Consider the following 11,165-nt stretch of genomic DNA (forward strand, 5'->3'; position numbering starts at 1 on the left):
GGATAACCGATTGTTCGATACTAACGGTGCTACCTATTCCGAAATTGTAGTCATTTCTTGATCAATTTGCACAATTAATTCGCACCATTTGCGCCACGGCTTGTTCGATACCAATGGTGCTCCTCAGACCGGTAATAATGGAGCAGGGACTTATTAATTCGCATCAATTGATGCAAAAAACTCGTCAACAGACAGACGGACAGACGGACGGACGGACGGACAAGAGGAATTCAATAGCTCTCATGCTACGCAGGGGTGAGCTAATAAACCCTTGTAACGTTAGAAATAGCTCACCCTGTAATAATTAGTTGGATATAATTTTGTATCAAAGGTGCAAAATAAGCGGACAAAATAAATGCATAATTTTCATATAATTTTGCACTAATGGTACATAATAAACGGGAAATAAAAGAAAATCGATATAATGTTGCACCAATGGTGCAGCCGAAATGGTTAAAATTTTGACACGATTTCGAGGTTAAGATATGTCAGCCAAGGCTAACTAGAACTTTCAGTTAATCCTAATCATTGGTGCAGAATACATCGATTCCTCCAATTATTTCGCACCATTTTGCATTAACGATTTTTTGATACTAATTGTGCTACAAATTAGGGTTGCAATGGTCTTGAGACTTGTTAATTATCATCAATTGATGCAAAAAAACTCGTGAACACAGACAGACGGACGGACGGACGGCCAAGAGGAATTCAATAGCTCTCATGCTACGCAGGGTGAGCTAATAAGGTATACTCTAAGAAACCCGGTAACTAAGTAATTACCAGGCGGAGTATCTATGTGACTCTACCGCATGGTAATCAATTTATTATTGAGTGGTAGACATTTTGTTACCAAACCGGTAATAATCCCGGTCGCGAAATTTGAAAATATTACCAGTTGGTAACTAATTTTCTACCACTCAATAATAAATTAATTACCATGCGGTAGAGTCACATAGATACTCCGCCTTGTAATAACTTAGTTACCGGGTTTCTTAGAGTGTAGGAACTGATCGGACTACGGTTTTCCGTAATATCAGACAAAATTTCAATGTAGAGGGGAACTCTGCAGGAAAGATAGCATGCGTATGGGGGACAAGATGTTGACAAAATTTGACGCAAAAATATGTAGGGCAAAACTTAAGTACGCTGATAATGAGTAGACCGAGATTAACTTATACTACACAGCATACCTGATTGGGATCTACATAAGCACTTTGGTTAAATAAATAACCTTCAAAAATTTACAATATCGTTGATGTGATTCAATTTTAGTAAAATGATATTTTAAAAATATCAGGTAGCGACCGTGCAAATACTCTTAAAAATCCTGTAGAGTCCCACGTACCTACACTGGTATTTATTTGGCAGGATTAGTAGCAGGTTGTTTCTGAGCGGTAAATTTTTCGTTACCACAACATTACTAAACGGTAATGCCCGTTATTACCGGCTCCGGAAGAGTCATGTATGTACTCTGGTCAGTAATAATTTAATACAAGTTTTTTAAGAGTGTGCATACTGAAATTCGATCACCCTTTCTACACGGGACCCCAACGCACAAAAATAATCTGATCAAAACGAAATGATGAACAATTACCAAATTACATGCACATTTAATCATTTGATTTTGTAATTCCAATTGAGATTAACTGGAAAATACCAGTTATTTTAAACATCGATAAGGTTTGTAATGGTTCGAAAAGTAAAAGTACAAGTTAAACAATGTCATAGTTTACTAATAATAAATAGGGTTACTCACGTCTATATTCAACAACTTTTTAAAGAAAAACACGTGGAAGAACTGGAAAATCCCGAAAAGTAAAGAAATTCAAAGAATGAATTTCAAGAAATGTTGTAAATATTTCAAATTATGGAGAGCATCTCAATTTTTTTTTACATATGTAAAAAACGGTTAAAACCTTTTAGAACGGTTTAATACTTCAGACCCATCTCAGACTTGTTTAAATAATTTATCTAGCATTTACTCCAGAAATGTGTTTTTGGAATACGAGATAATATATTTTTGGGGTAAAAGGGGCAAGTTATCAAAATCGCGTATAAATTTTTACCAACAATGGCAAAAGTTCGGGCAAATATTTGCAAAAAATTTTCAGAATTTACATATTTTGAGATGAGTACGCCCCATGAACTGTGGCATCAGTCACATTTAATCTGATTGTCCATTTACACAAATACAGATATGCACCTGTCCCGTTTTAAGTCAAGTGTTACGCAGTCGTCATTCTACTCCTGAAGGGGACACATAATCAAAAATCAAATAAGAATAATCAAAATTTCTCAACTTTTTTGAAAATGTCGCAGAAATACAAATTTTTATATTTTCCCATGAAGGCTGTCGGAGAATCGATCCGGCTTTTGTTCCACTATTCCAACGTTGAATTTGAGGATGTCCGAGTTTCCAATGAGGAATGGGCCAAAATGAAATCAGGTAAGTTCACGACTTATTTCGTAGTATGACAAATTAATGAATTAAAAATTGCATCAAATTTGAAGGAAGTATTAAACATGACAAAAATTATGACTTGTTTACATAAAATGTGGTGTCACAGAGTATGTATCATGTTTTTATAATCCTTCAAACGTTAAAAAGGTTTGAACAAATATTAGTTTTCTCCATGTGACGAACCTAACGTGTTAAAAACGCTGGAACGAATTGAGAAAATCTTACATTGGCGCTCGCGCATTACATGTCTCACGACATTCTTTAAAGTTTGGCACGTAATTTTTTATAACTTAATCACAATTTACAATTAGCGAAATAAAAACAATTACAAAATACGAATTAAAATTAAAAGCTGGACTCACAGATCATCAGATTTTTTTTAACTTTTCAAAATTTGCAACCATTTGCAACTATTACGCATTTTCGTGGTACCGACTGAATTAACGATTTTTAAGAAATTTGTAAAAACTGAATAGTCACTAATTTCACCATTTTCATAATCAATTTCAGAAATGCCTTGGAACCTGTTGCCCGTTTTGGTGGTGGATGGGAAGCACCAACTTTCGCAGTGCTTGACCATTTTCCGCTATTTGGCGCGAGAGTTTGGACTCGTGGGGGCGGACGAGTTCGAAACCGCAAAGTGCAATGAGTACATTGACGCCATGGACGAAGTTCGTTTAGGTTCGTGTTGAAAGTAGGGCATTCAAATTCAGAAAATTTTGAAAAACCGGTTTCGATTTTTTCGGATTTTAAAATTTTCATGAAACCGGTTTTCAGTTTTCCCGAAACCCAGTTTTCGAAACTGGTTTTATTCCAAATTTTTAAAATTTTGTAAATATTATCTGGGAAAATTGATGGTACGTATAACAAACTTTACAAAGTTTATTATAATTTATATATTAATGCCTATTGCCTATAGGCATTAATTTGAAAATAAATATATGTCAGAATAATTAATTCTTACATGAAAAACAAGATATTTAGTGATCCCGAAACAACTTTGTTAAAAATCGAAAACTGATTTTTGAGTGTGATAAACAGTTTTTTTTGCAAAATATCGGTTTTCTGGTAATAGCATTTGCAACAGCAATGCCTTTTTTATTAATATTTAAAACCGATTTTCATGTAAATCGAAAACCTAACCGGTTTGGAAACCCTGGTTTTCGAATCTGTAAAATTTTTTCTTCCAGACGTATTGCAAATGTTTCGCGAGTCTGATCCCGCAAAAAAAGCTGCCATCAAGAAGAACGTAGTCGACAACACGTTCCCGAAGGCCTGGCCAAAGTTTAATGGGATCCTGAAAAGAAACGGGACTGGATTCTTGGTTGGCGAGGGGGTCACGTGTGCCGACATTTACGTCGCCTACATGGTCGACTTGCTCACCGGCTTTGTCGAATTTTCAACCATGTCCGACTATCCCGAGCTGGATGACCATCGAAAGAAAATTTGAAGTCTGCCAGGAATTAAGGAATGGATTGCGACAAGGCCTTACACAGCGTTTTGATAAACAGATAGATAAAAATATTAAATTTTTAAAAAAGAATAAATTATTTAAAAATGTTTGCAAAAATACATTTTTGTGTATTCATATTTTCATGATTCATTTTTTCAATGGAGAACTGGTTACCTAAAAATTAGTTAATAACTCAAAACTGTACAATTATGTATACAGGCGTAACAATAAGGCAGATTTTATAATTTTGCGACGTAATTTTGCGAAATGAAAAAATGGCCATTTGCTGAAGCCAGAAATTTTACCAAATCGCCTGATCAATAATATTTATTGTAGCAATTACACTTTCGACTAATTTTACTTCTAAACAATTCTCAGTGAAGTCACAGCCTTCATGAAAATCAGTTCCAAACAAACGTTGGATTTAAATCAAAATTTTTAAATTCATATACAATTTAACTTCTAAAATTTTTTAGAAATTTAATCTGAAATCAGGAAATTGGATTTTTTATTTGCAGTTTCTGAAGAACTATTTATTTCAGAAATTTAATTGTTTTCAAAACAATTGTCATTTACTTAGGATAAAATTATAAGAATCGACGTTTCTTAAAACTGCAATATTTTTGGCATGCATACAAATACATAAATGATTGTTAAATTATAAATTTACATATTGCATTTGGGAAAATTGTTATTTTATAGATGTAATTTATCCTAATTCATATCCTAATATTTCAACAAATTTCATAACATTTGTAATTTCGATTTGAAGTATTTTCAATGCCAGAGGTTAATCTATTTCTTCTATGAAAATGTCAATTTACATACAAAATTTTAAATGGACGTTACACTTTCACATTTCAATTTAATTAGCGATTTCAAGCACGTAAAATATTTGGGATTCGGTAAACAGTTTGATACATATAATTTTTTTAGTCTACAACAATTAAAAAGAAATTTAGTGTGGTTTAATTACGTAAAAATTGCTACATTTTCATTTCATAAGCGTTGTATGTAAAAATGTAAACACGAACTTATCCTCAGCACGTGGTGAGACTTTGCCATCCGCGAATACCAAACTCGCTCAGATTTCCATGTGTTGGATTTTTCAGTTTCGTCTTTATTTTGAAGAAATAATGTTCCTACTACAATTTTTTAATTAAATTGTGCATATTTTTCGAAATTTTGTGGTGTCAAGATTCTCAATAATATTTGGTGCAAGTGTAAACATGAAAGTTCAGGAACTCAAGATGATCTCGTAAGTTCGGACGATTGAAACTTCTTTACAAATTATTTTAGTTTCATTTCCTAACTAAATTTGAAATTATTGACAACCTTGTTCTAATTTTAATTGAAATTTAGCCACGATAACAGTCACCTTAAGAAGAGCAAGAGAGACACGGTCCAGAAGAAACGGTCGGATCCTGAGAGAATCGTTGTTGAAAGGAAAACTCGTTCTAATTTTATGCCCAAAATTGATCCTGAACTTTTAAATTTAACGAGGTAAATAATTACTAACAAGTTTCTCTAACATTAATTAATTGCTCCTTATGTCTTCTTGTGAAAAATATGGAATATTAGGCTATTTTAATATAGATCAAGGACCTCAACTATTTCTTAAGTGCAATCTAATTGGAACACATGTTTTATGATATATTGTATGTATGTGCTAAAATGTCGGGGACATTTTATTACAGGAATGTCGGTATGCGGTTATTGGAGGCTAGCATTCTTTTAGCTTTTAACCAAGCACTCAAGGGTGTTATAAATTCTGTTTTTAGATTTGTTTCCGCTGCCCTCGGTCAGCTTCACCAAATTATCCTTTTTGTATGAATGGAAACTCAATGTTATAAAAGCACATTGAAATGAACAAATAAATAATAGTTTGAATCTGTCTTTGAATAGAACAAGTTCACTTATTCAATTCTTCTTGACGGCTACACAAATTTTAAAACCCTTCTTAAAAGGGTACCAAATTAGAAGTGAAATGACAAAAATTTGACTAAATTTGAAATATTCGCAAGTATTAAAATTTGTTCCTTACAATTATCCACCTCACAAATTCCAAATATTCCTCCACCACATAAATTAGGACGACCCAAATTGGATTTCAAATTCCATCTAAAGACATTACCCAATTAAAAATAAAATAAAGTAACCCCTAAATAAATCAATGTTCCTCTTTTTCCAGTTCCAGCAGCAGCACCAGCAAATCGTCCCGTTCGACTTCTTCTTTGTACTCGTCCCCCTCTTGCAAACTGTGCCTGCTCGACAACCCCACGTCCGACCCGACCCCAATCCTGGGTCGCAGAAGGGTCGCCGCCGCCAAGAAAAAGGCCCGCGCCGCGACGAAAGGGCCGCTCTGGTTCGGCATGAAGGCCCCCGAAATGACGGAGGAGAGGAAGAACGACCTGGCGGCGATGAAGCTGCGGGGGGCGCTGGACACGAAGTCCTTCTACAAACGCAACTCCTCCCTCGCCACCCACCCCAAACACTTCCAAATCGGAAAAATCGTCGAGACCAAGGCCGACTTTTACAACTCGAGACTCACAAAGAAACAGAGGAAGGCGACCATTGCGGAAGAATTTATGGCAGAGCTGAACGGTTAGGTTTAATTTGCAGGGGAATTAATTGGTTGGTTGATTAATTAATTATCCATGTTTTAGTTAACTTTTGCTGGAGTGAGATTTTAAATCATTTAACTTCGAGTATTATTTAATAGAAAACTAAATTTTACTTTGCTGTACAGATTGTGAAGCGTTAAATATATGTAATTAATAAAGTGTTCATTGCGCCATATTAACAATTTTTGTAAATAAATAAATAACTCTGTTTAAACATTTTTACCCCACAATTCCCCAGTTTTACTTTTTATTCTCTTTAAACTTCAGAAAATTTCATCCATTTATAAAATTAGTTTGGAAACTTGGTCGATTTGGGTGCCATCATATGCACTTACAGTAGTTAATTATGTCGGACGTCTTTTAATGTCTTCGTGATCTGTAGAATTATTAATTAGGGCGAAGGATTCAACTATGAATAGGATCAGTTAATTCAATTTCATTTTTAATTTGCTGGACTTTTTCATGGGACTTGGAATTGTGATGGACAAAAAATTTGGCTTGTTTTTCTGCTCTCTGTCTAACAAGGGACACTCACGACCTGTCGTCTGAGTCCAGGGTACCCACTATGTTTTTTAGAATCTACTAGGACCCCAGATGAAGGGTTCATTCATATTTCCGTGTAAAACTCATATTTGGCGCCGTGCCGTGGCGCCAACTTCGCCAAATTTGATGGTTTTACATTTTAAAACCGCCATAACTTTTGAAATCCTGGACGGATTTTCAAAATTTTTGGCAAAAATCATGACAAGGAGTTCAACTTTCGTATTCTATGAAATTTTTTCCAAAATTATCGCTTTTAACTTTTCGCAAAATTTCGAAATTTTGGGTTCGTCGAAAAAATGCTAAAAATATCTCAAAAATTAAAATTTTTTTATTTTTATTTTTTTCTCTAAAATTTCGACTTTTGTGATCATTTTAAGCATAAAATTTTAAAAATCCGACATAAACTGCAAAAGTTATGAGGGTTTGAAATTGGTCGAAAATGCAAATTTTTAAGCTTAGCGCCACGCCATGGCGCCAAATATGAGTTTTACACGGAAATATGAAGGAATCCTTCATCAGGGGTCCTAGTAGATTCTAAAAAACATAGTGGGTACCCTGGACTCAAACGACAGGTCGTGAGTGTCCCTTGTAAGATTTATTCAATATTTTTATTATTACTTACGGAGCTAATTTTTTACCGGAATCTCGGTGATGAAGGGCCTTCCACAGGGCATGTTCAACACAACATGCTCAACTTCTGACAACTAACATAGAATAAGGCTAAGTTTCAGAACGCGTCAATGGCTGACGGTATTTCCACATTGGGATCACAGGCGCCTGGATTACTAAATTCTGCTCAAACACAAAATTCAGAATTAGTTGTGAGTTCGAATCCCGGCATTATTTGCAAAAACGCACAATCCCAGACAGAGACCACTCAACCAACAAGCCAATTTGGTTGAAAATGGGTGGGGTTTAACTTGTATGTATACCATATGGAGCAAGTAAAAAATATGGACGCGTTATCTTGTCCTATGATTCTGACTAATATGGTATTCTAATTTATTTTCCAACTTCTGCCAAATTTGCAAAACATTCAGAAAACTTTGTAAATCAATGTGGAATGACGTTGCGGATTGTTTTGCATTTTTAATTCATCGTTGCGGCATCGACCATGCCCATTTTTAACAGATTTATTCACCGGTTAGGTCAAGTATGAAAATTGTTCGCTGATTTTTGTCATGTATAAAATTCCAGACCAGTTTTAAATTTTAAAGGGATGTTTTTTCCACTTCATCTAATTATGCTTTTCAACCAGTAATTTGCAAATTTTTAAATGTGGCGTCTAATTCTCAGATAAAAAATAATGAGAAAATGATAAATACAAATTTTGAATAGTTGTATGGACAACTTGGGCAAAAATTTGGCTTGTTTTTTGCTCTCTGTCTGGGATGTGTTTCTATATTTTTCTTATTACTTACGCTATTTACCGGAATCTCGGTTCGTCGGACCATAGGTCCATTAGACCATTGGTCTGTCTACGGGTGTGAGGCCCATTGGTCGTGAGAGGGCGTGACTCCTCGCTTGTGTATTCCATAAGGTATTCCCAAATTTGGGTCGTTAAGAGGTTGAAGACATTGTCTCATCTGCGCAAACACCAAAGTCAGAATTAGTTGTGAGTTCGAATCCCTCCAACAATTTGCAAAAACGCACAATCTCAGACAGAGACCACTCAACCAACAAGCCAGGGTTGAAATTGAATGAAATATAACTTTTACTTATCATTTGTGGAAGCTAAAAATATTGACGAATTATGTATACCTTATTCCATCTTTCTGACTAATGCTATTCGAATTTATTTTCAAACTTTTGCCAAATTTGCAACATTCGGAAAATTTGTAATTTCGGAGTTTTTTTTTATCGAATATCCACCTTTTTAGCAGATTTGTTCACCAGATCGGTCAAGTATGAAAATTATGCGCTGATTTGTTGCAGCAGAGGGAAAATGGTGGTGGTGAGCGCGGGGGCGACCTGGCGGGTCACGTGGTGGTTGGCGAGGTGGGTGTGGTTGCGCATTACACACGGTCTTATCGCGACATTGCCCTGGAAATTGTACAGTTTAGTTTACGATACAATCCGCCCTCCCGGGTAAAGGGGTATGGTTGACAAAGGTGAAAAATAACAAATATAACTTTTAATGCACAAATTCAAGACCAATTTTAAGGATTTATCTTTCCCAATATCTAATTAGTCCTTTCAACCTGTAATTTCCAAATTTTTATACGTGGCGTCTAATTCTCGCATAAAAATGTAATGAGGCAATTCACCCTGTCATTGGCAGCTTGTAAGTTCGGAAACTTCATGAAACTTGATCAACTTGGACGTGAATTTGTTTTGCTGATCTGTGGAATTACAAATACGTAGAGGGATTAACATTATTATAACATTACATAACACCAGTTCAGTTCAAAAATTTCATGCTTGATTTGGTGTACATTTTCGTGGAACTTATTAGAATTATGAATTTGGGCAAAAAATCTGGCTTGTTTTTCTGCTCTCTGCCTGGGATTTTAAAAATACTTGTATTATTACCTACCTACGCTATTTATTTACCGGAATCTCGGTGATCAAGGGCCTTCCACAGGGTACGTACCGGTACGTTCAACACAATATGCTCAACTTTCTAGATTGCTCGTCAATCCGACAGACTTTCCACATTGGGATCAAGTCAAGGAGTGCCTGGGTCTGGTCTATTTCATTCTGTTAAAACTCCAAAGTCAGAATTAGTTGTGAGTTCGAATCCAAGCATTATTTGCAAAAGTGCACAATCCCAGACAGAGACCACTCGACCAACAAGCCAGGGTTAAAGTTGTCTGGAGTTTAACTCATATTTATCATTGATGCAAGCTAAAAAAATTTGCACGGGTTAGTTTTAAATTGGGCCAATAAATCAGTAATTACTTAATTAATTTAATTTTTAGAATATTTAAGCTGCAGGAAATCATGTTTCTGACTAATATGATACATAAATTTCGAGGTTTTGCCAAATTTGGAATATCCATAATTTAACGTTATGCTGGAAAGTTATGAAATCTTTATTGCAAAATCGGCATTTTTTGTTAAGCAAGTTTATCTGTAAAATTAATATTTGCTAAATATACAGCAATTTGAAACAACAGATCCTGAGTTCGCTGAATTATATTTTTGATATCAAAATTTCATAACTCTACGCCGGTAGTAAAATATATTAGAATTTGGAAAGTTGTTAAATTATGTCACGATTTGGTGGATAAGTATTCAATACAGATGTGATTTACATATTGAGCAAAGATTATGTTATTTGAAAACGAAATTAATCAAGTTCACTTTTTATTTCAAAAATTTATCGCTAAAATAAAATATTCGGTAAATACTAGAATATTCGAATTTAGTTTCTATTTCGCAATATTATTTCGCAAATTAAATATTTGCTAAATGAGTTGTGTCACGCGAGATAAAGAGCATACCTGAGTATGCTCTATCACAATTTGTTATCCCATCATCACACAATTATTATAAGAAAAATGATCATTGTTGGAAAAAATCGAACGAGTGGAAAAATCAGGAATACAGAAATCCTGGGAAATCAGAAAAAGAGAAAGAAATACGTTTTTCGTGAAGTTCTGTGAGAAGAAAATCAGATTTATTGCTTTCTTTATTATTGACAAGGAAAGACTTCGATTCAATTCAACCTTCTCCTCGTGAGCAGGGCCATACACCAAGATGGTCATTTTTTCGTTGTTTGGCGTAAGCTCAAAAAAGTTGTACAGAAATTCCAGGAAATACGGGAATGCAGGAATTGCTTAAATTGCAAATTGCATTGGTTGGCAGAAAATTTTACCTTCGTCGACCAATTACCACCATTCAGTAATAAATCATTACCAATGCGATAAGGCATCTTCCCACAAAATTTGCTTTACCACCATGATTACAAAAAAATCTGCATCACTTCTGCATGACCCTTGGTCCATTTGCCTCGACTACTTTGTGCTCACTCACGTGGAAGACAAGTAGGTGAAAATCACCAATTTTCCAATTTACACCTGCCCATCGAACAGACAGATGTGCTTTCCTCCTCCTCCAAATGACCCGATTTTATCCGTGG

General features: G+C 34.9%; 2 protein-coding genes across 2 annotated transcripts; both read left to right on the top strand.

Moving 5' to 3' along the window:
* The first annotated feature begins 2,271 nt into the window (after positions 1 to 2,271).
* Positions 2,272 to 3,911, top strand: LOC110862590 (glutathione S-transferase). The gene is made up of 3 exons (XM_035845683.1): positions 2,272 to 2,446; positions 2,972 to 3,142; positions 3,652 to 3,911. The coding sequence occupies exons 1-3, from the start codon at positions 2,311 to 2,313 to the stop codon at positions 3,909 to 3,911; spliced, it is 567 nt and encodes a 188-aa protein (XP_035701576.1). The 5' UTR covers positions 2,272 to 2,310.
* A 1,066-nt stretch (positions 3,912 to 4,977) lies between these two features.
* Positions 4,978 to 6,768, top strand: LOC110862597 (deoxynucleotidyltransferase terminal-interacting protein 2). Its single transcript, XM_022111815.2, has 3 exons — positions 4,978 to 5,172; positions 5,277 to 5,417; positions 6,106 to 6,768. Exons 1-3 carry the CDS (start codon positions 5,144 to 5,146, stop codon positions 6,521 to 6,523), a joined length of 588 nt encoding a protein of 195 aa, XP_021967507.1. The 5' UTR covers positions 4,978 to 5,143; the 3' UTR covers positions 6,524 to 6,768.
* Positions 6,769 to 11,165: the final 4,397 nt, after the last annotated feature.

This window comes from Folsomia candida, unplaced genomic scaffold (genome assembly GCF_002217175.1).
Source record: "Folsomia candida strain VU population unplaced genomic scaffold, ASM221717v1 Fcan01_Sc062, whole genome shotgun sequence".
Taxonomy (NCBI): Eukaryota; Metazoa; Arthropoda; class Collembola; order Entomobryomorpha; family Isotomidae; genus Folsomia; species Folsomia candida.

Coding starts and splice junctions, on each gene's coding strand:
- LOC110862590 (XM_035845683.1), top strand. CDS start 2,311: ATGTCGCAGAAATACAAATTTTTATATTTTCCCATGAAGGCTGTCGGA. Junction 2,447..2,971: donor ATGGGCCAAAATGAAATCAG/GTAAGTTCACGA, acceptor AATCAATTTCAG/AAATGCCTTGGAACCTGTTG. Junction 3,143..3,651: donor CATGGACGAAGTTCGTTTAG/GTTCGTGTTGAA, acceptor TTTTTCTTCCAG/ACGTATTGCAAATGTTTCGC.
- LOC110862597 (XM_022111815.2), top strand. CDS start 5,144: ATGAAAGTTCAGGAACTCAAGATGATCTC. Junction 5,173..5,276: donor CAGGAACTCAAGATGATCTC/GTAAGTTCGGAC, acceptor ATTGAAATTTAG/CCACGATAACAGTCACCTTA. Junction 5,418..6,105: donor GAACTTTTAAATTTAACGAG/GTAAATAATTAC, acceptor CTCTTTTTCCAG/TTCCAGCAGCAGCACCAGCA.